The 27,152-nt window shown below is 40.9% G+C and overlaps 1 protein-coding gene across 3 annotated transcripts in view; it reads right to left on the bottom strand.

Moving 5' to 3' along the window:
* Positions 1-27,152, bottom strand: part of COX16 (cytochrome c oxidase assembly factor COX16) — a 52,115-nt gene that overhangs the window by 2,143 nt on the left and 22,820 nt on the right. For all 3 annotated transcript variants that reach the window (XM_081186520.1, XM_081186519.1, XM_081186521.1), the window contains one exon: positions 16,698-16,760. In XM_081186520.1, the coding sequence (XP_081042646.1) occupies positions 16,698-16,760 (63 nt within the window). The remainder of the gene's footprint in view (positions 1-16,697; positions 16,761-27,152) is intronic.

Below are 27,152 nucleotides of genomic sequence, written 5' to 3'. Positions count from 1 at the left end.
AGGAAATATGAACAGGGGCCAACATACTCCACCTCCCCTTCAATCAATAAGATGTCTTTTATAGCCAATTTATTCTGTTTAAGAAGGGCCCCCATGATTCCTTTTAAGTGAGAACCTCAAACCACCTTCTGTCTGGTTAAGGCATTTTATACTCCCTGAGCCAAAAAGTTTTGTTGCTCTATTACCAACTCAATTTTTCATCTTGCTGGTTGGGGGGGGGGTTTGAGAGAAAGAGACTAAAGAGTTGCTATTTCTTGCCTTTTGTTGCTGGGCCAGTGACTGAAAGTTTAATATCTTGTGAATGTGAATTGTTTCTCTCCAACTAACAACCTCCTATGGGGAGGCAGATTCCTTACAGGTCAGGGCTCCTACTAGTGATGCAGACATACAACTGGTGCAATTTCTTCTGTATGTCAACTGTGCATGGATTGTGCAGAAGCTTTACAGGAGCATAGTCTGCTCTAGTCCATTATTTGGCCACTGTGTTAAATACTGTTCTACTGGGAAAGGTAGCATTGAACATCAAATGGCTTCTGGCATTCCACAGAAGATCATAAACAGAACCTTATTAAGAAACTTCATCAAGAAGTAAGACAGGGCCGCAAAAGTGAACAGCTGACAATTCAAGAGCCCTCTGGTAAAACATTCCATGATAAGAATAAAAAGTTCATCTATTATATATTTTGGAAAGCGGTTTGTCTCTTTGCCTGTTCTTTTTTTTTTTCATATAGATATTTATAAATTTTCCAAAAAAGAAAAAGAAAAAACCATACACAACAAAAAAGAAAAAAAATAACAACAAAGTACAAAGCAAATAAGGAATGTATACATTAAAGGAATTTTCACCTAAAATTTACATTGTCGTCTCTTTCTGGACTTCCTTCAGCTCATCCGTAAATCTTTCGTAATAATAATTAAAGTTACACATTTCCTAGTTTATATTGTCATTATACATTTCTCCTCTTCTATTTTCTTTAAACAATAACTCTTACTCTTTCACAGTGCTTCTCTAAATCCCCTTAGCGTTATTTGTCCTTTACTAATATGTTCCAGATAATCTACATATTTTCCCCATTCCTTGATAAACTTTTGGTCTCTTAGATGTCTAATCTTCCCCGTCAATCTGTCCAAGTCCGCGTAGTCTAATAACTTTAGTCTCCACTCCTCCGTTGTTGGCATTTCCTGTTTTTTCCACTTCTGGGCAAGTATTATCCTTGCTGCTGTAACTGCATAATATACAAATTTATGATCCTTTTTTTTAATTTCATTTCCTAATATCCCTAACAGAAAGATTTCAGGTTTTTTTGTAAACGTATACTTTAACACCTTCTTTAACTCAATATATATTTTTTCCCAAAATTCTCTCACTCTCCCACACTCCCACCACATGTGGTAAAAGGAGCCCTCCTTCTCTTCACATTTCCAGCATTTACTGCCTACCTTGTACATTTTCGATAGCTTCACAGGTGTTATATACCACCTGTAGAACATCTTCATGACATTCTCTTTCACCGTTATACACGCCGTAAAATCCAGACCTTCCTTCCATAGATTCTCCCAGTCCTCAAATTGTATGGGATGGCCCACATCTCTAGCCCATCGAATCATTACTGTTTTGACTTCCTCATCTCCCAAGTTCCAATCTAACAGCATCTTATACATTTTGGATATTATTTTCACATCATTGTTTATAATTTCCGTCTGGAATTTTGAATCTTTGTCTGCATACCCTCTATCTTTAATCTCTTTTCTAAACATTTCATTAACTTGGAAGTGATGTAGCCAATCGTACACATGCTCCTTGACTTGCTCATATGGCTTTAGTTTCCATTTCTCATCCTCTTTAGTTAACAATTGACCATATGTTGCCCAGTTACTTCTCATATTAATTTTTTTCACACTTATCACTTCGAGGGGTGAGAGCCAGTGCGGGACTTTAGGTTCTAGTATATTTTTATACCTTTCCCATGTTTCAATAAGTGGACCTCTAAAGATATGGTTTTCGAATCCCTTATGTACTTTCCTTTTCTCACACCATAGGTAGGCATGCCAGCCGAACCTATTATCGAAGCCCTCTAGATCGAGTAGCTCCTTATTCACTAATTTAATCCAGTCTTTTATCCAACAAAGACATGATGCCTCGTAATATAATCTCAAGTCTGGCAGAGGTCTCTTTGCCTGTTCTCTATGCATTTGAACACCTCTTAAGATATTGTAACCAAATGGTTCCAAAGATCAAAGAGTAGGATTTCTCTATAGTTGCATATAATTGGACAGTATTTTGAATTATTGGTTTAATATTTTGGTGTTTGGGCTCTTTTGGGAAGAAAGGCAGGATAAAAAAATAACTAATAAAGAAATAAGATGGCAGACTGAGCTTTTCAAAACTGCAAATTTTAATCAAATCATAATCAAAATTTGCACGATGGTGTTTGAAATGAAGGAGCAGTGGTTTTTGTCTAATTGGATGCCATTTTGTATCAAGGTGGTGACCCAAATCTTTCAAAACTCTGCAGATTTTAACCACTGATTCCAAAACTGGTATCTTAGAATTCCTGAGCAATGTTATGCACTCTTTGCCAATTCTAATTTGTAATGGGAGAGGAGATAATTATTTCAACCAAAACACAAACACACACACACACACACAGAGAGAGAGAGAGAGAGAGAGAGAGAGAGAGAGAGAGATTATGTCAGGCCACTTATGAGGCACCAATGTACTTGGATCAACGGCACCTTGAAGTGTGGTTCATTCCTTCTGGATCTGGCAATGACTCTGTTGTTAGTTTTGGAAACACAAAAAGGGGAACTAGTGCATAAAGAAATGACTGTGCTCATGTTGGTAGTTACTCAGACAGAAAGAGCATGTCACTGGAAGACAGCAAGCTTTTTGGTAAAGGGATGGACTGCCAAAGTCTGGCAGCTTGCCTTGCCTGAGAAGCTTACACAACATTGCAGAGCTAGCAGAGGACCTAAAGTGAAGGACAAATCTGCAGATACTTGGATGCCTTGCCTAATGTATATTGGCAAAGGTACCCCAGCATTGATCCCACCTTCAGCACATAAAGAGAGGTGTGGCTGCACATTCGTAATGCTTTAATGTGTTGCAATGGAAGTGTGAACTCAAAGTGGAAAATAGGTAACGGGACAAGAGCATCAGTACTCCAAAGTTTGTTGGAAGTTGTTAAGAGTTCATTATTGTAACAGAGAATAAAAATACTAATCACAAAGTTTAAAGTACCGTATTTTTCGCCCTATAGAACGCACTTTTTCCCCTCCAAAAATGAAGGGGAAATCTGTGTGCGTCCTTTGGGGCGAATGCAGGCTTTCGCTGAAGCTTGGAGAGTGAGAGGGGTCGGTGAGCAACAGGGCAAAGGATAGGGAAAGACGTGTGCAAAGTGGCGATAGATTTGTCTTCCCTAAATGTCAGTGCACACCCGAAACACACACCTCTTCCAGAAGTCAGAAGGGTGGCACTAAGGCTGTCTCCACTTGAGAAGAATGCACTGCTCTTCTTTTTAAAAAGGTCAGCAAAATTATGACATGGGAAAAGTTGACAGAACTGGGGGTGGGGAGAAAGTATGGCCGTGTGTCACATGGATACCTCAAGCAAAGCGAATGTACAAATCATGGCTCTTGAACATTAAAACAGTACTGTAGCATACCCTCAGTCTACTCATTCAGCGGGACGCGGGTGGCACTGTGGGTTAAACCACAGAGCCTAGGACTTGCTGATCAGAAGGTCGGCAGTTCGAATCCCCGCGACATGGTGAGCTCCCGTTGTTCGGTCCCTGCCAACCTAGCAGTTCGAAAGCACATCAAAGTGCAAAGTAGATAAATAGGTACCGCTCCGGCGGGAAGGTAAACTGCATTTCTGTGAGCTACTCTGGTTCGCCAGAAGTTGCTTAGTCATGCTGGCCACATGACCCGGAAGCCGGCTCCCTCGGCCAGTAAAGCGAGATGATCACGTATCCCCAGAGTCGTCCGCGACTGGACCTAATGGTCAGGGGTCCCTTTATCTTTACCTTTACTCATTCAGCAGAAAGAGGTGATGAAGTCTGGACAGAAGGCTTCATGCGGTGGAATATCATTTTTAGAATGCTTCGATAGACTTTGGATACAACATAGAGTTTGATAAGTGGAAGAAACTTTGGAATAAAGGTATGAAATTTTCGGCACGTACAACACTTAGAGAGAACATGAATAAAATGATGTACAGGTGGTACATCACGCCGGTAAAATTAGAAAAAATGTATAAAACCGGAGACAAATTATGCTGGAAATGCAAGATTAAAGAAGGCAATTTTTTTTAATATAATTTTTTTATTGATTTTACAAAAAAATTTTAAACAATACAAACAAATAAAAAGACAAACAAACATGCATAGTTTCATAACCTTTTTTTCATATCCCTTGCTTCTCGGACTCCCCCATACCTCCCCTTCGTGCATCCCAATGTCCAAAATTATTTCAGCAACTTCTATCTAGATTTTATCAAACATACGTCTTACTAATTTTTCCTTCAGCTTAGTCTTATGTCGCTGTAATCTCTTTTTTCTTCCTCCAAACCTCGACATTTTAACATTCATCCATTTTATAATAGTTCTTAAGATAGATTTTAAATTTCTTCCAGTCTTCTTCCGCCGTCTCTTTCCCCTGATCACGGATTCTGCCAGTCAATTCAGCTAGTGTCATATAGTCCATCACTTTCATCTGCCATTCTTCCAGAGTGGGTAGATCTTGTGTCTTCCAATACTTTGCGATGAGTATTCTTGCTGCTGTCGTAGCATACATAAAGAAAGTTCTGTCTTTCTTTGGCACCAATTGGCCGACAATGCCCAAGAGGAAGGCCTCTGGTTTCTTAGTAAAGGTACATTTAAGTACCTTTTTCATTTCATTATATATCATCTCCCAAAAGGCCTTAATCTTCGGGCATGTCCACCAAAGGTGGTAAAAAGTACCTTCAGTCTCTTTACATTTCCAACACTTATTATCAGGCAAATGATAGATTTTTGCTAGCTTGACTGGGGTCGTGTACCACCTATAAATCATTTTCATAATATTTTCTTTTAAGGCATTACATGCCGTGAATTTTATCCCGGTGTTCCACAACCATTCCCAGTCAGCAAACATAATGTTATGACCAATGTCCTGAGCCCACTTAATCATAGCTGATTTAACTGTTTCATCTTGTGTATTCCATTTCAGCAGCAAATTATACATTCTTGACAAATTCTTAGTATTGGGTTCTAACAGTTCAGTTTCTAATTTTGATTTCTCCACCTGGAAGCCAATTTTCCTGTCTTGTTTATACACCTCCATTATTTGATAATAATGGAGCCAGTCTCGTACTTTAGGTTTCAATTTCTCATGACTCTGTAACTTCAACCTATCTCCATCTTGTTCCAAAATTTCCCAATACTTCGGCCATTTGGCCTCCATATTGAGTTTTTTCAGCGATTTAGCCTCCAAAGGTGACAACCATCTAGGGGTTTTGTTTTCCAACAGATCTTTATATCTTATCCAAACATTGTATAAAGCTTTCCTGACAATGTGATTTTTAAAGGCCCTATGCACCTTAGTTTTGTCATACCATAAATATGCATGCCAACCAAATGCGTTATTAAAACCTTCCAAATCCAAGATGTCTGTATTCTCGAGGAGCATCCACTCTTTCAGCCAGCAGAACGCTGCTGCTTCATAGTACAACTTTAAGTCCGGCAGGGCAAATCCCCCTCTTTCTTTTGCATCCGTCAAAATTTTAAATTTTATTCTGGGTTTTTTGCCCTGCCAGACGAATTTCGAAATATCCTTCTGCCACCTCTTGAAACATTCCATCTTGTCAAGGATTTGCAATGTTTGAAACAAAAATAACATTCTTAAAGAAGGCAATTTTTACCACATGTGGTGGTCTTGTGAAGTAATTAGAAAGTTTTGGGAATCTATTTACAATGAATTAAAAAAAATATTTAAATATACCTTCACAAAAACCCCCGAGGCCTTCCTTCTGGGGATAATTGGAGAAGAAATTAAAAAGGAAGACCAAACATTTTTCCAATATGCAACAGTGGCTGCTAGAACACTAATAGCACAAAACTGGAAGACATCAAAAATCCCAACTATAAATGAGTGGCAATCAAAATTATTTGACTATATAGAATTGGCAAAAATGACACAGAAAATAAGAAACCAAAAAGGTACAAAGTTTAATAATGAATGGAATAAATTTATGACATATATTGAAACAGATGTAAAAAATCTAAAAATCACAGTAGGCTCGATATAACGCTTGCGACGCAAAGAGTTTTAAGAAACGAAACTGCAGATAGGAAACCTTTTGTAACATATTCCAAAACCGAGTTGAAGGGAAGTCAACTATTGTTGTGTGATTTAGTTATTTAGTTATTGTAAGATTAACTTGTTGGTGTTTTATGTTATGTAATGTTTTTCTTCTTTTCTGTTGTTTTCTTGTGTTTTGTTTGTCTTTTTTGTTGCTTTAATGTTTGGTGTTGCATAATGAATTTGAAACTAATAAAAATTAAATTAAAAAATAAAAAGAATGCTTCCACACATAAAAGAAAAGAAAGCCAGAAGAAATGACCTTGGAGAATTTGTGGAGATACAAGGTAGGGGCTAGAATCTGCTGTGCGGATTGTATTTCTCTTTTCTGTCAGGAATATCCACTGCAAGCAACCTGAAATGATGCAGCCTATTTCACCAAGGCTTTACTACCTCTTTTATTTTCATGTGTAGTTTCAGCTTGAAGTCTAGAGTTTACAGAATGTCTATGTAGACAACTTAGCCTGCTTGCACACTATACCTTTAGAGCATATTCAAAGCACATTCCCTCCCTCAAAGAATTATGGGCACTGTAGTTTGTTAAAGGGTTGCTGGGAACTGTAACTCTGTGAGGGGGTAAACTAGAGTTCTTGGGAGCGGAAAAGGAGCTTCAAATGTGCTTTGAAGGTATAGCATGTGCAGCCTACGGCTATTCCATATATAGCTTGAAATCTTCAGTTCCTTCAGCTCAGTTACTCTAGTATGATGAGGTATGAACAGCCTCTCTCTCCTTGCCTCAGTTCCCATTCCCCAAGGGTGATGCCATCACTTAAGGGCTGAGCAAGATCAGCTCCTCCCTTCTAGCAGGAAGATAACCCATCCAGTGTGTACCAGTTGCTTGACAAAAACACCTAATTGTGTGTGGGCCCTGAACACCTTTCCCCCCCCCCTTTATTTCCCCCCCAAAAAACTAGGTGCTTCCTATGGGCCGGTGCGTCCTATGGGACGAAAAATACAGTACCTCCATGACAAAGGGAGCCTAGTGCTAATGTTATTGCTCTCCTGTTCTAAGCTACGTGTCACTGTAATTGACAGACCACACAGCTGGGGAGGGGGCGAGGATACAGTGTTTTATATAGATATATATTTCACACTAACGGTGAAAAATATTTACCCTTGCCCTTTTCTTCACCAACAGACTGCTAACGTTCATTCTCTCATGCTCATACAGGGCTGATTGACCCTCCCCTTTTGCCCTGCTCATCCCAGGAATAGGTTCCCACTTTAAAGCTCCATGTCTGAGTGTTGAGGTTTTTATGCTCCGGTGCTTTCCCTGCAAAAACCTGCTCTTTAGCACTCACTCAGAGCAAACATCGATTTGCGTTTTCTACTGACTGCTGTTTGCTCCAATTTAGCTTTGCAGTGAGGGTTTTCACAGGGAAAGCTGCAGAGACAAAAAAGGGGGCATTCGGACACAGAATTTTAAAGTGCGGATGGTGCCTGGAAAGAGTGAAGGAAGAGTAAGTGTGGATAAACCCTCTTGCACACCCAGGAGGCAAAACAGTTGAGTAGTTATGTAAGAGAGATTTTGAACTCTGCCAGAAGAGTGGGTAGCTTCTTATTTGCTTTATCAACAGTGTTGAGTTAGCACTTTCCATGCCTCATGCCACTGCTCCTAGTCAGCCAGGATCACCATCCTTCTAATCTTCCTTTGCTCCTTAGCTCCTGGAGGGGGAGAAGTGGCTGATGGGCCGAGAAAGGGTGCAGGAGGCTTCTTGGGATCGGGCCTTCCAGCTCACTTGAGAAGGCTGTGGGGTTTGGAGCAGAAACTGGTGTGCTGTAGTTAAAATGCATATGTATTCAAAGTGCTTGGCTTATGAAGACCTCTGCATGGCGTACCTTAAACACACAGGTTTACACTAGCATTCTGTTGGAGCTAATGGGGTACCATGTACAGATTTTTTAAAAGTGATTTTCGTTTCATTACACAAATATTGGGAGTTTAAATCCTAGTTATGCTCAGGAACTCGAGTGTGTTTGAACCCTTTTTTAAGCTACATTGCAGAATCCAAATTAAGAACTGAGGTCAAAGCATTCATGTTTTGGGTTGGTGTTTACTTTTTTTTTAAAGTGGTCTATTAAAGCTGAGATGTAAGTGGATTTAGTCTGTATGTATTGGAGGGTAGGGGTTGCTGTGGAATTTATGCCTTTCAATTTTTGTCTGTAGCCAAATTTTTGTCATATACCCTTTGTATGCTATAATATATTAGCAAACTGTGAATAAACCATTCACAATTTAGGGGGGGGAGGAGAGAAAGTGGCTTGTGACCCTGCCTTCTCCCCATGGTTCAGGCTCTCACCCCTTCACTATGCTGTGGTTGGAATTCATTATCTCCTGCAGTACCTGCAGTTAAACTATTTCATTAAGAAGAAACGGCACAAGTTTAAAAATAAAGAAGACACTTGGAGAGAAGGAACTGGTTATAGATGTGTTGTGACTTTGCTAGTTTGGGAGCAGCAGTGAGGGGATCCGACAGGAAAAAGAGGGCACTTGCCTGGGGACAGAGCTGCTTGCCTCCCTTGGGTGTTCAGAAGGTGGGGGGTCCAGAGAGCTGCAAGGAGAAGCTGCCACTTAATCAGAAGACAGGAAAAGTGACAAAAATAAAATTGCAGCCAAAGACAGGAGACAGGTTCTTCTTTTCTCCCCCGCCTCTTGAACAGCAATCAATCAAGCCAAGCAAGTTGCTCTGAGCAACAGGGCAAAGGATAGGGAAAGACGTGTGCAAAGTGGCGATAGATTTGTCTTCCCTAAATGTCAGTGCACACCCGAAACACACACCTCTTCCAGAAGTCAGAAGGGTGGCACTAAGGCTGTCTCCACTTGAGAAGAATGCACTGCTCTTCTTTTTAAAAAGGTCAAAAAAATTAAGATATGGGAAAAGTTGACAGAACTGGGGGTGGGGGTGGGGAGAAAGTATGGCCGTGTGTCATATGGATACCTCATGCAAAGCGAATGTACAAACCATGGCTCTTGCACATTAAAACACTAGTGTGGCAATACCCTCAGTCTACTCATTCAGCAGAAAGAGGTGATAAAGTCCGGACTGAAGGCTTCATGTGGTGGAATATCATTTTTAGAATGCTTCCCCACATAAAAGAAAAGAAAGCCAGAAGAAATGAGAATTCGTGGAGATATAAGGTAGGGGCTAGAATCTGCTGTGCAGATTGTATTTCTCTTTTCTGTCAGGAATATCCACTGCAAGCAACCTCAAATGATGTAGCCTATTTCACCAAGGCTTTACCACCTCTTTTATTTTCATGTGTAGATCCAGCCTGAAGTCTAGAGTTTACAGAATGTCTATGTAGACAACTTAGCCTGCTTACACACTATACCATTAGAGCATATTCAAAGCACATTCCCTCCCTCAAAGAATTATGGGCACTGTAGTTTGTTAAAGGGTTGCTGGGAACTGTAACTCTGTGAAGGGGTAAACTAGAGTTCTTGGGAGGGGAAAAGGAGCTTCAAATGTGCTTTGAAGGTATAGCATGTGCAGCCTACGGCTATTCCATATATAGCTTCAAATCTTCAGTTCCTTCGGCTCAGTTACTCTAGCATGAGGTATGAAAGGCCTCTCTCTCCTTGCCTCAGTTCCCATTCCCCAAGGGTGATGCCATCACTTAATGACTGAGCAAGATCAGCTCCTCCCTTCTAGCATGAAGCTAACCCATCCAGTGTGTACCAGTTGCTTGACAAAAACACCTAATTGTGTGTGGGCCCTGAACACCTTTTCCACCCCTCAGAAGTGCACGTGTCTTCGGGGGGAACGGGGAGAGAGAATGAAGTCACCTAAACTGAGTTTTTCCCTGATCACATGCTGTGTGGTCTTGAGTTACACTACATGTCAATGGGGAACTGGAGTAGAGGGGGACAAGTACACACTTTCAGTACAAGAATTAGGGTGTCTTCAACAAGTTTGATTAAGGTGCATATAGGAAGGAGGTAGTTGAAGGCGGATGACTTAATCCTCAATTAATTAATTAATTAATTAATTAATGTAAGGTGGAGGAGACTGGATGCATCAATACTTTTAAGAAAACATGTGTGCCGTAACAGTCAGAGATAAGATGAGAGACTCAGGCAAGGTCGGCTACTTCCCCTGTGATCCACCAATGCTTGTGCTTGGAAGAAAAATGTGGGTGTTCCTTTGCTCCTTCTCCCAATTTTCCATGATATTGCAGGATCCGTATTTGCTACTTCCCAGCTGGCTTTTCTCCATGCAGATGAGTGTAAAGAAGCAGTCTCTGCACAATGGAAACACAATATAACCTCCTACAAGCACCATGAATTGGAATAGACAGAGATATGCAATGACTTGACAGTATATGCAACAGAACTGTCACTTTTGGGAAAGGCCTGTGCAAGCTTCCAGGTCAGGTGAGTATCTAGCAGAGGCAAGGCTCAAGCACAGAGCACACTTGAGATCCAGCTGGTTCCCTCAAGCTCCATCCCAAAGAGGGTTAGCTTAAATGTTCAAGACAAGCAAAGGATTGTTAGGTGGAAGGAGGAGAAAACAACCTCTGCTCAGCTAGACCCTGGGCTATTTTGCACTTTGCAAATGAATAGACATCAGACAAAGTCAGGTACTGTGTTGTCACCGGGATTAAGTTACTTATTTTACATCACATTGACTCCATTTAAACAGGGTCAATTTCCCCTGCTGCCAACCATGCCCAAGCAGGAAGGAGCCTAGTGGAGCCATTAGTTTAGAGTCTTGGTACAGCATTAGTAAAACTTGGGTTTTCTTGGCTCTTTCTCATGTCACATCCCTTCAGAAGGGACAGTCTGTTATTGTTTCTTTCTGGAAAACTGTTAATTCGCACATTTACAGGTTCAGAAAGAATGAATGAGAAGAGGCAGAAGCAAGGCAGACCCCAGACCTGGAGGCTAATAAGCTTGGAGGTAAAACTGTCACCTACCCCACTGAAAAAGTGTGTGTGTTTGTGCACCCACCCACCCAACACGTGCATGGTGTCTGACTTTATTTTACTATACTATATCTTCCCTAGGATTGCTGAAGCTATCCAATTATTAGTTTTCTTATGGGGAAATCAATATAAAAGCAGAAAAAGCAGAAAAACGGAGTACAATACATGTAAAGATATTAAGATTTTTACCTCTAGGGTGTTATGTTTGGGACCTGCTTGAGCAAGTTGTTCCAACAGACTAATGAGAAAGATGAAAATGACAAGAGGAAGTGTGGACAAAAAGAATTTGAAAAAGATGGGAAACAGATTCTTTCTTTCAATTCCTCTATGCATTATTCCAGTTATAAGCAAGACATATTTAAAACACATACACAGTGTGGTACAGGAGTCAGAGTGTTGGGCTTGTTGGTGGGAAACAAAACGCTGCATTGGCCTGAATATAAGCTGCCCTTTCCCCCCCATGTTCCGACTGTGAAAAGTTAAAATGTGGCTTATACTCGGAGCCATGTGCCGACACCATCTTGGGGAGCGGGGACCGAGCGCTGGCAAACCATCCCCATCCCCCGTTCAGGGTGGTAGTGCCAGGAGGCAGGTCACACCCACAAATAAGCCTTGCATTTTAAAGGTGCAGCTTATTTGCGGGTGCGGTTTATAGTCGGGCTGATACGGTACCCACCACAACTGGGTTGCCTTGGGCACGTCACTTGCCTGTACCCAGAAGACTTTGAATTTCATGGATGGAAAGGCTTCACACATCCATTGAAGGCTTTTGACCAGTGGAGAGATCCAACCGACAGGGATGGGGAAGCTACCTTTGCCGATTTCCCCCTTCCCCTGCAGCCTCTACCATCATTGGCCCCATTGTTTCAGAGGGTACCATATCGCCTCAGACCAGAATCAGACAGCAGCAGCCACATGCCTTTTGTGATGAGAGCAGCAGCCCCACATCTACTTTTCCCTCTCTGTCCGTGTCCGTTACTGCAAAACATGTGGTGACCTGTCACTCTGCTGTGTATTCTCTTGCTCCAATTCCCCGTGAAGGGGCAGGGAAACTCAAAGTGAAATCCTGCAACGTATTTTGTAAGGCTAGTTATTATGGGGTAAGACTCTTACCGTAAGAGAGAAAGAGGTGGCAACAGAAGGCTACTACTTTGGAGCTCTTGTGATGTCTGCTCCTGTCCCCACCTGACTCATCAAGGGTCTGGAAACGAAACCTTATGAGGAACGGTTGAAGGAGCTGGGTATGTTTAGTCTGGGAAAGAGGAGTCTGAGAGGAGATATCTAAAGAGCTGTCACAGGAGAGAGGGAGCAAGCTTGTTTCCTGCTGCTCTGCAGAGTAGGACTCGAACTAATGGCTTTAAGTTACAAGAAATGAGATTCTGACTAAACATATGGAAAAACCTTATGACGGTAAGAGCTGTTCCGACAGTGGAACAGTCTCCCTCGACACCTTTGTGAGTATAAGGCCTAAATTAAGGTTACCAGATGTCCCCATTTCCTGGGGCCAGTCCCAAGATTTACAAATCAGTCCCCATACAAAACACATTGAAGTTGAAAAGTGTCCCCGGATTCATTGAAAAAAATCTGGTAACCTTAGCCTAAATGGCTGCTCGAGTTCCTCAAAGAAAAAGCAATATTTAAAAAATTAACATAAATATGCTACTTTGTAGCTCTGAGGAAGTTATTTCAGGGTGTGTGTTTTTAAGTCTACAGTTCTATTGACTATTTAAAGCAAATTATCTGTTAGGGATTCATTTGCCACTTGTACCCGTGTTGGTTTATTTTTGGATTTTCACCCGTGCCCCGCCGCTTCAAATAATGTAGACCGCGGTGTCCAAGCATGAAATGCTATGCTTTGCATTTTTACAATCTGCTTTACAAGGTGCATCCCAGAAGCAGAGCTACATTCCCATTAGTTCTGGTGGCACTTATAGAAAGAGCAATGATTTATTAGGCAAATGAGACAGCCAGGCCTAGCTGACTGCATAAGAACATATAAGTGTGTGAGCAGAATGCTTTAAACTCTGTAGGTGGATGTGGGGGAAACTGGGGGAAGGAGCTTACTCCCAGAACACAAGAACAGGATAGAATTCATGATAGACCTGAAAGTGAAGTCATTTGCTATACAAATATATGCACCAATTGTAGCTCTCCTTTGAGATCTTGAATACCATATCCAAAGCAGAACTTCGCTCATCTTATACAATTGTTTAGTCGTATAGTAGTGTCCAACTCTTCATGACCCCATGGACCAGCGCATGCCAGGCACTCCTGTCTTCCACTGCCTCCCACAGTTTAGTCAAACTCATGTTGGTAGCTTCGAGAACACTGTCCAACCATCTCATCCTCTGTCGTCCCCTTCTCCTTGTGCCCTCAGTCTTTTCCAACATCAGGGTCTTTTCCAGGGAGTCTTCTCTTCTCATGAGGTGGCCAAAGTATTGGAGCTTCAGCTTCAGGATCTGTCCTTTCAGTGAGCACTCAGGGCTGATTTCCTTCAGAATGGATAGGTTTGATCTTTATGCAGTCCATGGGACTCTCAAGAGTCTCCTCCAGCACCATAATTCAAAAGCATCAATTCTTTGATGATCAGCCTTCTTTATGGTCCGGCTCTCACTTCCATACATCACTACTGGGAAAACCATAGCTTTAACTATACGGACCTTTGTCGGCAAGGTGATGTCTCTGCTTTATGATGCTGTCTAGGTTTGTCATCGCTTTTCTTCCAAGAAGCAGGTGTCTTTTAATTTCATGACTGCTGTCACCATCTGCAGTGATCATGGAGCCCAAGAGCTTATACAATAAGAGGTATAAGCGCCTTCTTGAAATATATGGTACAAGTACTAAGTTGAAACCTTTTGTAATTCAGAAACGGGGGGCCCCCAAGGTGGATCAGGATCTACTGGCAGATCTCAGAGCGACTTCTGGAAAACTGGCAAGGATTTCAGACACCCAACAGTAAAAGCAAAATGTCTATCCCCGGTTCCAACTGCTAAAATGAAAAAAGTTATTGGGGCGGCAGTTTTGTGTAGGACTGTAAGCTTTGTTCTGTTTTTGTTCTCCTAAAAAATTCCTGGGCTCAGAATTCTTTAATTCTAAGTGGATGTCTTCGGCACCAGGTTCCAGCTGTCAGGTATAAGAGTTGAGAGGAGGATTGGAGTGGGGGATCAGATTATGCAGATCTGAAATCTGCCCACTCCTTATACAGTGGTACCTCGGGTTACATACGCTTCAGGTTACATACACTTCAGGTTACAGACTCTGCTAACCCAGAAATAGTGTTTCAGGTTAAGAACTTTGCTTCAGGATAAGAACAGAAATCGTGCTCTGGCAGCAGAAGGCCCTATTCGCTAAAGTGATGCTTCAGGTTAAGAACAGTTTCAGGTTAAGAACGGACCTCCGGAACGAATTAAGTACTTCACCCAAGGTACCACTATACATATTTTAAAGACTATGTTCCTCTTTGTATTTCAAAAAAGAACTCAATTCAGGGGTGGGGAGTCTCTTGCCTGTGAGTCAGTTTTGACCCAACAGGTCTCCCCATGTGACCCATGAGGCTGCTTTGGGCAAGACATGGCCACCTGCCCTCATACATTATGTCAGGTGTGGAGTAGGAAAGGAGGGTGCTTGGTCAACAGGGGCCTTGTGCATTGCTTCCCAAATGTCCAACAACCAGCTGAAGCTTCTTCAGCCCTGTGTTCTGTGATTCTCTTTTGGAAAAGCACTATTTGTAGCGCTGGATCAAAAAAAAATTTTTTTTAATAGAAAATCCTCCACTACCAGCTGCTGGCTAGATTGAATTCCCTCTACACAGCCGCATAATTAAAGAAGCCCAACACCTTGTGAGTTTACAGCTCTGTGTACATGTATTTAGCTAAACCCTATTGATTATAAGGTACTTTCAAAACCGAGACAATTTAAATTCCCTTCCACTACAAGAGTTGTTTGGATTTGGCCTCAGTGGGTTTTCAGGCAAATCAGAAGGGTTTTTCAGCCACTTCCTCATCTAGTACAGTTCTTGCAAGATCATATGAACAGATTTAATGTTTTAAAATTTCATGTTTCTCTGTGCCACTTTTGTGTCATTACTTCTGAATTTCCCATGAGACTCAATACCATTTCCGGCAATCTAAATATTGGTCTTCAAGCAGCTACTAAAACCTGGTGGGGAGAAAGTACCGCATATCCAAATAGGCACACAATTCTGAGATGAGTTGTGTGTCAAGTGTAAAGGAGAGAGCCTCTTCTTTGCATTATATGATGGTTTCTTTACATAAATAAATCAGAGCAGAGTTACAATAACCAGCAAGGGAATATAGAAGACAAAAGGCTCTCGAAAGGCAACAGAATTGTGTGTTAATGGATTTTTAAGTTATGAGTTTGAGGCAAACAATTTCATTCCACTTGCAAAGAATGATGCTTTCTGTCACCCAAACGATGCAGAATGAAATGCATTTTTAAGCATGCCTCCAAGGATTATTGTTGGGCTTTTGTTTTTACACCAAGGTGAATAGTAAAGATCAAAGTGAAAGGGTTATTTACAGGAAATGCCTAAGAACGTAGGAAGAGCCCTGATGGATCAGCCCAAAGGCCCATCGAGTCCAGCATCCTTTTCCTCACAGTGGCCACCCAGATGCTTAAGGGAAACCCACAACACATAAGCACAATTTCACTCTCTCACCCATGTTCCCCAGCAACTGGTATTAATATGCACCAGAGACCATACACAAAGACCACAAGAGGGCTGAATCTACATTGGTCCCAACCCTCTTTGGTGCTCCTTGGGACCTGTAACATACTAGGGATTTGGGGGAGGGGGGTGAGATTGAGCTATAGTCAAGTACGGAAAAAATTATGGAAGCCTCTCCTGACGGAGATGGAATTAATGTTTAATTCCATAGTCTAATCATTACATATCTCCCCACCACAACTGCCACCAAACATTTCCCAAGGAAATGAAAAACATTTCTTTGCAAGGGTATATATATATTTTAATGCTGTAAAAGAGAGCCAGAAAACCTGAAATGTTACAAGTGGTTTGAGAGAACAATTATTTAACAGCCAGTGTCACTAAAGCAATCATATGGTTTTGCAATTAGCCACATGGATCCCATTATAATATTAGCAATATAAATGGAGACTCCTGCACATTCCAGTCAGACCTGCAAATCTTTTATAGACTAACCACAGGAGCAGTTAAAATGTATTTGCGGTGTTGTATTTGGCAGGCGGACATCAAAGAAGAGGAGTGCTATAAAAGGCTTTGAACTCTCAAATATTGCTTCTATCCAAAAGCAAAGGCTGCTTTTACTGGATGCCCATGAATCAAAGCCAGGGCTGTTTTAATTTTAGCTAGGGGAAGAAACACCATTATTATCACTAGTGAAGGGTAGCAAAGAAAAGCCTTCAGTGCTAGAACATGCAGTGAACCATACCTCATATTCCGATTCCAGAGTCACTTTATTCTTCTTGATTCTTTCTGCCAGAGCTGGATCAATCTGCCAAGTCAAAAAGACCAGAAAATATCTATCAAACACTGTACATTTAAGTTTCGAAAAAACATTCCAAACAGGAAATATCCCCTCCAGTCTGTTGCAGTGTGCTGTTCCTCTGCATAGGAGAAGAATCAAGAACTGCATTTCCAGTTGGCTCTTTGTCACAGTAGATTCTGGCAATATCTCTGAAGCAGAGAGACTTCTGCAAAGAATGATCCACTTAAAATCCACAGCCTTTCACCTTGATGGTACTACACTTTAAGTCTAAAGAACTGTAGAAGGGAAAAGATGATCTGCATATGAAAAACAGATCATTGAAGGTGTCTCTCATACATTTCCATTCATAAAGTAGGAAACTGGGACATGTACACATTTACCTCTCTCTTCTAAAAATGAAAATGAACTCCTTTAGTTCAGTTTTGATCACAAACTAAACAATTTAAGATTGCAAGAGGCTTGCTTAAACTCAGTGTCTCAGAATGGATCACACCAGGAATATGAATGCAAGAACCCTCCCTTTGGGAATCCACCTTGGAAACTGCAGACTGGCATTCTAGAGACTAGGGAGAAAAGTCCAGCTCTCACATTCAAACACAGCGCTAATGAAATTCAAACAATGAACCGACCATTCGGATTTATCTCCAACGTCTCCTAGGGCTGAATAGTTCCTTTTAGCAGCACAGTGCTCATTCAGATTTTGTTTCCCTTGGAAGGACATCACTAGAGGCTTATGCTATTTTGTAATATTTTATTTATATACAGGTTGAACACAGGTGGAGTCACAGCTTGACCCTCTAACAGACAGCTAAATTGGACAGAGAGGCAGCCCTAACCCCTGATGCACTTAGCTTACAGAATCTTAAAACTTAAGTCTCTCTATTGATCAGTCTCCGACTCAAATTACAGTTTCCCAAATTACATTGTCCTTAGCGAAGAATGGGGGACATGCTCTCTTTTCAGGTATTTCCTAGCCATTCTGAAGAATTAAGTAAGATTGCCCAACAGTTAGCTCCAAGGAAAACCCACCACCAAGAGAATATCCCCCCAGGCTTAGCAAGTTCAAAACTCTCAGACATTGCCTTAAGCGAGGGTTTCCCAAACATTTGGGACATCTAATAGCATATAATACAGCACTAATGCTCTTTCTGTGGTTGGTGCTTTATTGCCATTAGTTTTTGAAAAGAACTTTAGGGTACTGTGAGTACTCTTCATCTTCACTGTCTGGAGCCAATCTCCCCCTGAGCCTCTAGCAATAGTCAAAGAGTATGTTGTGGGGCAGAGATGTGCTATTTTCAAATACATCTGTGATCCTAACAATTCCATCTTTGTCTCAATAAAGGAGAGAGAGGACACCTGTGCTTAATTCCCCTTCCAAATTGTCATCTCAGAGCTAGAATACAACTATGATAAGTAGTTATATTTAGAAAGCACTGCCCTACTCTCATGTGACTCAGTAAGTGAAGGATGACCCACAAAATCACAGCAAGAAACCAGATGAGTGATCGTTAAATGAAAGTGATTATTTATTTTTTTATTATTTTAAAGACCAGATTTTGGAGAGGCCTAGCGGGCCACAAATAAAATTTTGTTATTAAATGTCTGTACTCGTGAGCACAGAACATTTTAAATAAGGAAATTTGCCTATATTACTGCTATATATACCCTATGATAGTTAAATCACCACAATGGCTCGTTTTGGTCCAAGAATAATCTAGTTTCAAAGCAAGATCTGAACTGCAGAAATACAACTCTGTTTTCAGAAAGAATAAAGAAGGAAGGTGGGGGAGTAAGGCTAGCATAGAGTGCAGGTCTCCAAAGCAGACTGGCAATGTCAGTTTCATTCAGCAATCAGAAATAAGAGGAAAAGATCCTTTGACGTTTGAGGATCCCCACCCCCACGCCTGCTTAGGACACCATCTCTATCAACCACTGCAGTGAATTCATTCCTGTGTTGCAGAAACATTTCATACCCACTATGTATTTATAGATACAATTTCTGGGCCAAAGGACTGAGATTCACAGTAAAACAAAATCTGCTTTGTCTAAGGCCTGGCTGATATTGACCCTATAACATATTACAAAAAGAAGAAGGAAACATGACTTTGGAGGTCAACTGTGTGCCCAAGTTCCTAACCAGATCCCTCAGCCCAAGACGTTTTAGTGGACCTTGGACTGTTGTCAGGTAAAACTGGCCACATTCTACCCAGAGGTTGGCAATAACTGAACAAATGTTTGTACTGCAGGATTTTATGGGCTACAAAACTAATTTACACTGCTAGACAGTTCCAGTACATTTAGAACAGTTGTTTTCACCCCAGAAATAATTATTTATAAACGGTACTGTTTACAAATGGAGATCCCTTTCCTGTCATAACCCACCAAGTATAAAATGAATTCAGCTTTCATCCTGAGAGGGGAAAAGAAGTTAATTTCTTTCCTTGTCCCGGCATCAATCATGAAAGGAAGCATACACGGTGAATCTTGGTTCCACCAGAGGTTGCTTTTACTGTGTGCTTTTTAACTCAAGGCTTGAATCTGGGGAACCTCTCAGATAATTGCGTCTATGTAGGCGGCATTGACGTGGTTGAAGAGATTGGCTTCAGGAGACTATAAATTAGCCGATCAATTTATTGAGTCAAAAGACAAAGATTATCAATTCACATATCCACTCTTGATCAATGAAATATCGGAGACAGAGCATGCCTGATACCTACCATTATTTGCAACCACCAGGAAACAATCATCTCATTTTGCAAAGCTTTTAGCTTCCTTTTGGTTATCTTCCCCCAAAGCAATATAAATTGCCCAGCAGGCAAAAGTGGCCCTGCCATCTCCCCTTCCTTTTGCTATGTTGCCATATCCAAAGAGGAGAATAGTTTCACACCACTAAAGTTGCATACCAGTGAAGACTTTCATTGAGTCTCGAGTCTGTCCTGCCGTTGATTCTAGTAGGTGTTCTTCCTTATGTCTTTCATAACTTCCTCAAGGATTTACTCATTTTTTCATTTTGCCTTAGAGCAGGAGTGGGGAATCTTTTCCAGATCGCAGGCTGGATCCTCACCTTCCCCAACTCCTGACAAAGCCACTGCCATCAGATGAAGACTTTACTTTGTCCAGGGGGTGGATTTCAAACTGCAAACCCTACTTTTGGAAGGAACTGCATATTTACTTGCTCAACACCTGACAATGTACCGTATGTTTTGCTCTATAAGACTCACTTTTTCCCTCCTAAAAAGTAAGGGGAAATGTGTGTGCGTCTTATGGAGCGAATGCAGGCTGCACAGCTATCACAGAAGCCAGAACAGCAAGAGGGACTGCTGCTTTCACTGCGCAGTGATCCCTCTTGCTGTTCTGGCTTCTAAGAGTCAGAATTTTTTTTTCTTGTTTTCCTCCTCCAAAAACTAGGTGCGTCTTGTGGTCTGGTGTGTCTTATAGAGCGAAAAATACGGTATATGGTGTCAGGTGTAGGGCAAGTGGGTGTGGCTTGGGGGAAATGACCTTGTGGGCCAAATTAAGGCTCCTGTTAGGCCCATGGGCTGGTGGTTCCCCACCCCTGTTTTATATAGCACACCCATTTTCACATTCATTCATAAAGCATCAAAACGTGCTCTGAATTTTGTGTTCAGAATACAATACAACCCACTCCCTCGTGGGTTTCTGCATTCTCCCATTTTCAGTGATAAATAGCAATGGCTAAATGTGGTCTTTAAACTGCCTGCACAGTGAGGTCTTAAATACAAGTTTAATCTTCCAAAAGGCACTCCATATCATTTTCACACTCTCATTCAATAGAATTTTACTAGCTGTCAGTAGCTATCCCAAATATTCATGATGTGAGGTTCAGAATATCACTTCTATTATCTGTTCAGGAAGCAAGTAAAGGAGAATTAAAATTGTTTGTGAAGTACAGTATGAATTGTTTTTCCACTACCCAAGTCCTCCAAGGGAAAAAGAAGGGCAAGCCTTGGAATGTGTCCTAAATGTTAACAAATTCCACAGTGCATCACCTTTCTCTGGTCACGCTCAGCTACAGAACTTATCCAACTCCCTCGTGTTAAGCTATGAAGTCTAGCCTGTGTGAACCTATTGCACCTTTCTGTGCATTCGTTTCATGGATTTCTTTCCTACCTCAGCTATATATGGAAAAAGAAAAAGCAAGCAACCCCTAAGGCATCCTACTACACATACTCAAATGACTGTAAAAAAATAAAACCAATGCTTTACTCTGAAAAGATGTAAGTAGCAAAGGCTTCTCCTCCTGTCCAACTTCTCCCCCTCACTCTCAGCCACCTGTTTGCTTCTTGTCTTTCATGTGCCTGGGATCTGGGCCCTGCCACTCTACAAGGGGAAGAGAGATCTGAATAATACCACCAATATGTGTGCAATTTTAAATGATTAAATTTAAATAGCAATTATTTATTTAACTAATACACACACATGACAATTTATCCTATAATGTTTCATATTTGTATATGAATTTATGTATAATTATTTGTTATCCTGTCCTTCGGTTCTACAACTCCTACAGCTTGCAACCAAAAACAAATAAGCAACCAAATAATATCAATTTAAATGAGTATCAAAATAAAATAAAATAAGCTAACTGAAGTAACACTGGTTTTGGCCTATGTAGTCATGGAAATTGCAGGAGCCAGGACAATGAAACCCACTAGTGCACTGGGTTTCCCCCTCATTCCCCATGTGCCCCCCGATTGGCTCAGGGTGGTGGGGAGTGCCCCCATAACAGTGCATGGAGGTAGGAGAGGAAAAACTGTTCCGTCCATGTTTGCACTGATGAATGATTGCCTTAGAAAAGGGGTAGGCAACCTAAGGCCCATGGGCCGGATGCGGCCCAATCGCCTTCTCAATCTGGCCAGCGGATGGTCCGGGAATCAGTGGTTTTTTTACATGAGTGGAATGTGTCCTTTTATTTAAAATGCATCTCTGGGTTATTTGTGGGGTATAGGAATTCGTTCTCTCCCCCCCCAAAAAAATAGTCCGGCCCACCACATGGTCTGAGGGACGGTGGACCAGCCCACGGGTGAAAAAGGTTGCTGACCCCTGCCTTAGAACAATGTTGAACTCCATCTGATATCTGAGAAAAGGGGAGGAGAATGTGAAATTCAGAAAATTCTGCAGAGAACGGAAATCAGATGTGGGTGCAAACAAATTGGAGTGGTGCAGAATGAGAAAGGAGAAGCGTTATAGAGGAGAAATAGAAAAGGAGGGGTGGTTAACAGAAGGAAGAGTTCAAAGGAAGCCATGGGGGTGCAAAGAGAGAGCATGCACTGTGGGACACAGTTAGTGAAACAATGTGCCCCTCTCAAATTAACAAGTGAATATAAAAGAAGCTCTTGGTTTAGAGCAGTGGTTCCCAACCTTTTTTTTGGGCCATGCCCTACCTAAGAATCTCTAAAATCGTGATTGCGCCTCCTGTGAAATATAATTCTTATTATTCAAAAAGTGAGCTCCTATTCACGTGGAGGAAGCCTAAAAGGCTATTCACTGTTAATAACTCATTCTCAAATTGCCCCCCTTATAAATCACTTTGCCTCCCCTGTGGGGCATGTGCCCTGTGTTGGGAACCACGGGTTTAGAGGAAATAAAATATCCTAATTATCTAGAGCATCCATTTACTACTTTTTCAATTAAAAATTCTGGGGCTGGCATATACTCTATTGTGTAAAAAAGCAGGACTGCTGTTGAAAAATGCAGAACTCTTTTGGAACTGGAACTCTGTTGCTGAAGAGCCGGCTGACTCATCCTGAACGTAATGGAGGTAGATAGGGCAGGGGAGTAAGAAAAGTAAGACACCTATGTTTAAAATATTAAAAGACAATCCCTCAAGGTGCCTTTGCAAAGCCTCTTTAATATGCTATACCTGTTCTTTTACAAACCACTTAAATAGCCTGAAGTGCAGGATTTAAAATAAAATGCCCTCGAGGCCTGGGCCGAGAAAGAGGAAATGTTACACAGTGCAGTGTTTCAAAACTTCCCTTCTTTTCTTCTGTTCTTCAAAAACGGCGTAATTGTATGAAAAATTCACTGACATTTTCTGCTAGGATTTGAAGTCTTTAAAACGTCAAGCATGCAACTTGAAGTCCCATCTACTGCAGCGTCTTTAAAGAGAAAATCTGTTGGGTCATCACAATTATATCTGTAGCATGTGCACCTAACTCTTAAAAAAAGCACAACCCCCCCAACCCCCCCCCACCTCTGTAGTTGAAACCATTTTTAAATATATTTTCCAGTCTTCCCATTATTTATGCAGCCGGCCCTACTCTACACTGGAACAGTTTGTTGTCTTTTGACACCACAATGGCACTGGAGTGCCTGGTAAAAAATAACTGAGGAGGCTGAAATGACACAGTCCAAAGGCCCAGGCCTCCTTGAGCATGTTCAAATAAACAAACAACAATCCAATTCTATCAGGATGCAAGTAATTACTGTAAAGTATCTAACCAAACACTACTACTACTACTACTACTACTACTACTACTACTACTACTACTACACAGCCACAATAAGTTTCAAAATGGTGCTTATGTGGGAGCAACTTGGAAGTCTAATAGGGTTACATACCCTACATATATGTAAATAAATTGTGGAATTTAGTCACAGCCTTTTGGCTGATAAGTCTAGTGAAATGTTCTTCAATATTTCATTGAAGATATCAGGTCTTTAAATCAAACTAATTTGCTTTTCCTTGGGGCTTAAATGGCATAGCAATAAAGAAGGATTCACTTCAAGATTCACTAAATACCAGTCAAAGTAACTTCTATACTGACACCTAGTGAACTTCTATAGCAACAAGAAATAACACAAGAATTTTAAGCATTTACATGGTACTTTTCATGTTCAAAGTGCTTTACAAATGCTCACTTCCAAATCCTCTGTAGGTAAAATGAGAATGTATGCATTTCTGTTACTCTTTTTTATAGTTCCAGGAAGCATTTGAATTTTTAAAAAAATAATAATACCATTTTGTTTTTGTAGCTAATATTCCAGTTTCATGGAAAGTGTCATTAGAAACATCTAGAGAAGTTACGATTCAGATAATTTGCATTCAAAACATTATTGATAAAATTGCCAACATTGTTATATGTATATATTTGGACCACTGCATTCAGGCTTTTTCATCTGCATTCTGGCTTTTTCATTTGAGGCTGGCAAAGATTAGGAGTTTTTAGGAATCACAATTAGCCTGAACCGTCATCAATTGCCATGGGTGAAAAGTTGCTATGATGACCAGACAGAAAAAAGGACATACTGTACATAATAACCATAAGAGGTACAGCTTCTCATGCAGGTGAAGAAAAGAAAAAGCTGCACCTGCCAACATTCAGTCTTCATATAACCATTTGAAGTACATGTACCAGCATGAATTTACTACACCCTGATGTGGCTAACTATATTTTACTCAAAATAGACCCATTTAAATGAACGGACCTAAGTTAGTCAGGTCCATTAATTCAAATGGATCTACTCAGAGTATAGCATTGGGTACAACTCCAGCATTCTAACCCTGATAATGAGAAGATTGTAACAAATCTATTAATCTCATCATCGCTTTGGGGACCTTGGCCAAAAAGAGGTATCAAGGAAATATGAAATATACCCCAAATGTGCAGCTGCTTTCGTGTGAATATAGAAGGGCTCTTGGTGGTAACATATTAAAGCAATTCTGAGAATTTGTCACAAACACATAGCTATATCAGCAGGAACTTTGAGGCCACTTTATCTCATCTAAAATTATTTCAGCTTCTCTGTATAGAACACAATTTTTGAGCCTCCCCCCGTCATAAGAAGAGCTCTGCTGGATCAGACTGAAGGCCTATCTAGTTCAGCATTCTGTTCTCACAGTGACTACCTAGATCTTTGAAAATGAATGGGCCTATCTGTCAATTTTGGGTGTGCTCATGTTCTTATTATTCCAATCTTAAATTTATTTTGATACATTTCCACATCAGTTTGAGATTATTTTATTTACTTTAAAAGTCTTTATGGTTTTTTAAAAAAAATTTAGTGTGCATTTCTCGTGTGTAATTTTACCCAATATACACATTTTTGCAAGCACCTTCCCTAATATAATGCATTTTTGTACATTTAATGGCACGCATTGCCCTAGTACAGACATTTTTGATTGGAGAACTGGATCGCCAAATTCAGAGAAGTGCTGATTTTCAAGGATAGCTGCGTTTTGTTTACATACTGTTTTGCGATGTGTGAACTGGATGTGTTCGCATTAAAATGCAAACCAAATTTCTTCTCCGACCTTACCTATGAGAAACCTACAAACAGAACACAACTCCAATAGCACACTCCTGCTTGTGATCCCCAGCAATTGTATTCAGAAGCATGCCGCCTCTGATTTTGGAGGTTACCAACAGGACTTGGAGATTACATAATGACTAGAAACCTTATCTTCCATGAATCTGTCTAACCCCCCTTTAAAGCTGTTCAAGCTGGTGGCTGTCAATACATACTGTGGTAGAGAATTCTACTGCTTAACTATGGACTGTGTTAAGAAGTTTTATCTGTCCTGAATATCCCACAGCCTTAAACAGGCTAGATGATCTGATCACAGAACATTCAAAAACAACACACACAGCCAGCATCGTTGCCACATTTTCTCCAGCTACCGTTATCATGGGAACGGCTGGGGCTCCATCTATGTACAACAGCTTGGGCTCATACTAACACTTCCGCATGTGTCCAAAGAGGGACCACTGTAACTGATTGCATGAAAAGGGAAACTCAGTAAAGCCATGATGTATTTTTAAAAAGCATATCATCCCTTCACTCCTCTCTGCTGTGCTCTCTTAGCTTGGTTCAAAATGAAGGCTCAAATAGAGTCTAAGATTATTCACCAGAAGCAAAGCCATTTCTATCAACATCCAATTCTGCATGAAAGGAAAAACAAAAATTGCAGTATTAATTATGCAACTGCATTAAACCTTCCATCAGCTGGGATGTGCAGCAATGAACTAGGCTTGAAAGCAAAATTTATTTAAATTAAGCAAATGACTTTTGTTAGTAGAATTCTGATGAATAACAATAAGCCGCTGTTGTTTGATATGAGCACAAAGAAAGTATCTGTATCACTCACAAACCTTGTACATGCTAAATTGCACTTCCAAGTTTTCTTAAAAATAAATAAATAAATTAGGGGGTGCAGCCAAGTTGCCATACTAATGAATTTATTCTCTGCAAATCAACTTACACAGAGAAATTAGCAAAGGTTTATCTTCATTAAACTTGGAACGCAGGCCTTATTGGACCTGCTTAACAAGAAGGGAGGGGGAAAATGATCAGTGATCATCATCAATCCCCTGCCGCACGAAGTCACTGCAATTAGTTTACTGAAAAGCCAATTAAATGTAGGAAGCCTGGCTAGACAAGACAAGACAATAGCAAAGTCTGCTTCTGCTTTACTGGTTATTTACTCTATGTCTCTCATTCACATACACAGGTATCCAATACCCTATGGAAATATTTCCAAGAGAGAGAGAAGAAAGTAGGGGGAACGAGGGAATCTTTTACATGCAAAAGCTCCCTAGTTCAATTTCTGGCATGTCTAGGTAGGGCTAGGAGAGAATCCTCTCTGAAATCCTGAGGAGCTGCTGCCAGCCAGTACCAGCTGAATTCGATGGACCAGAGGTCTGAGGTAGGTGCCTAGATTCTATGTATGCAGGTAAAGATCACTTCAGAACCTGTATCAACTGAACCATCCCTGCCCCTGCTCCTGTCAGGTCTTTCTGCCACCAACTACCTGTGGGGAAGGATCCCAATGACTTTTTATTATTTATTTTTTAAAAAATGTAATTTAATGTTTCTGTAAGATGCCTGGGGAGGATTTATATCCTTAATGCCAGGGTAATAAATAAACAAGTACAGTGGTACCTCGGGTTACATACGCTTCAGGTTACATGCGCTTCAGATTACAGACTCCGCTAACCCAGAAGTAGTACCTCAGGTTAAGAACTTTGCTTCAGGATGAGAGCAGAAATCGTGCTCCGGCGGTGTGGCAGCAGCAGGAGGCCCCATTAGCTAAAGTGGTGCTTCAGGTTAAGAACAGTTTCAGGTTAAGAACAGACCTCCGGAACGAATTAAGTACTTAACCTGAGGTACCAGTGTAAAGTCTGCCATGAAGTTATAGTTCATACATTGTTTTCCAGTTTTTGATTTGCCTTAATTAAAAAAGCAGGAGATAATATTCCAACATCCTTCTAAGGCCACACCGCCCAATAGACCAAAATAAAGGCAAGTCCACAATGCAACTTCCACAATGCAAGCCTACAAACAACTTCTACGGAGAAGCAGTTTAATGCAATCTGCTCAGCGACCAAAATCATGACTAAACAGTATTACAGATGCCATTCTTGTTTATGTCCT

The sequence above is a fragment of the Podarcis bocagei genome, assembly GCF_964188305.1.
Source record: "Podarcis bocagei genome assembly, chromosome: 1".
NCBI classification, from domain to species: domain Eukaryota; kingdom Metazoa; phylum Chordata; class Lepidosauria; order Squamata; family Lacertidae; genus Podarcis; species Podarcis bocagei.
Note: the sequence above shows the minus strand (reverse complement) of the source record. Positions and strands in the feature narration are given on the sequence as shown.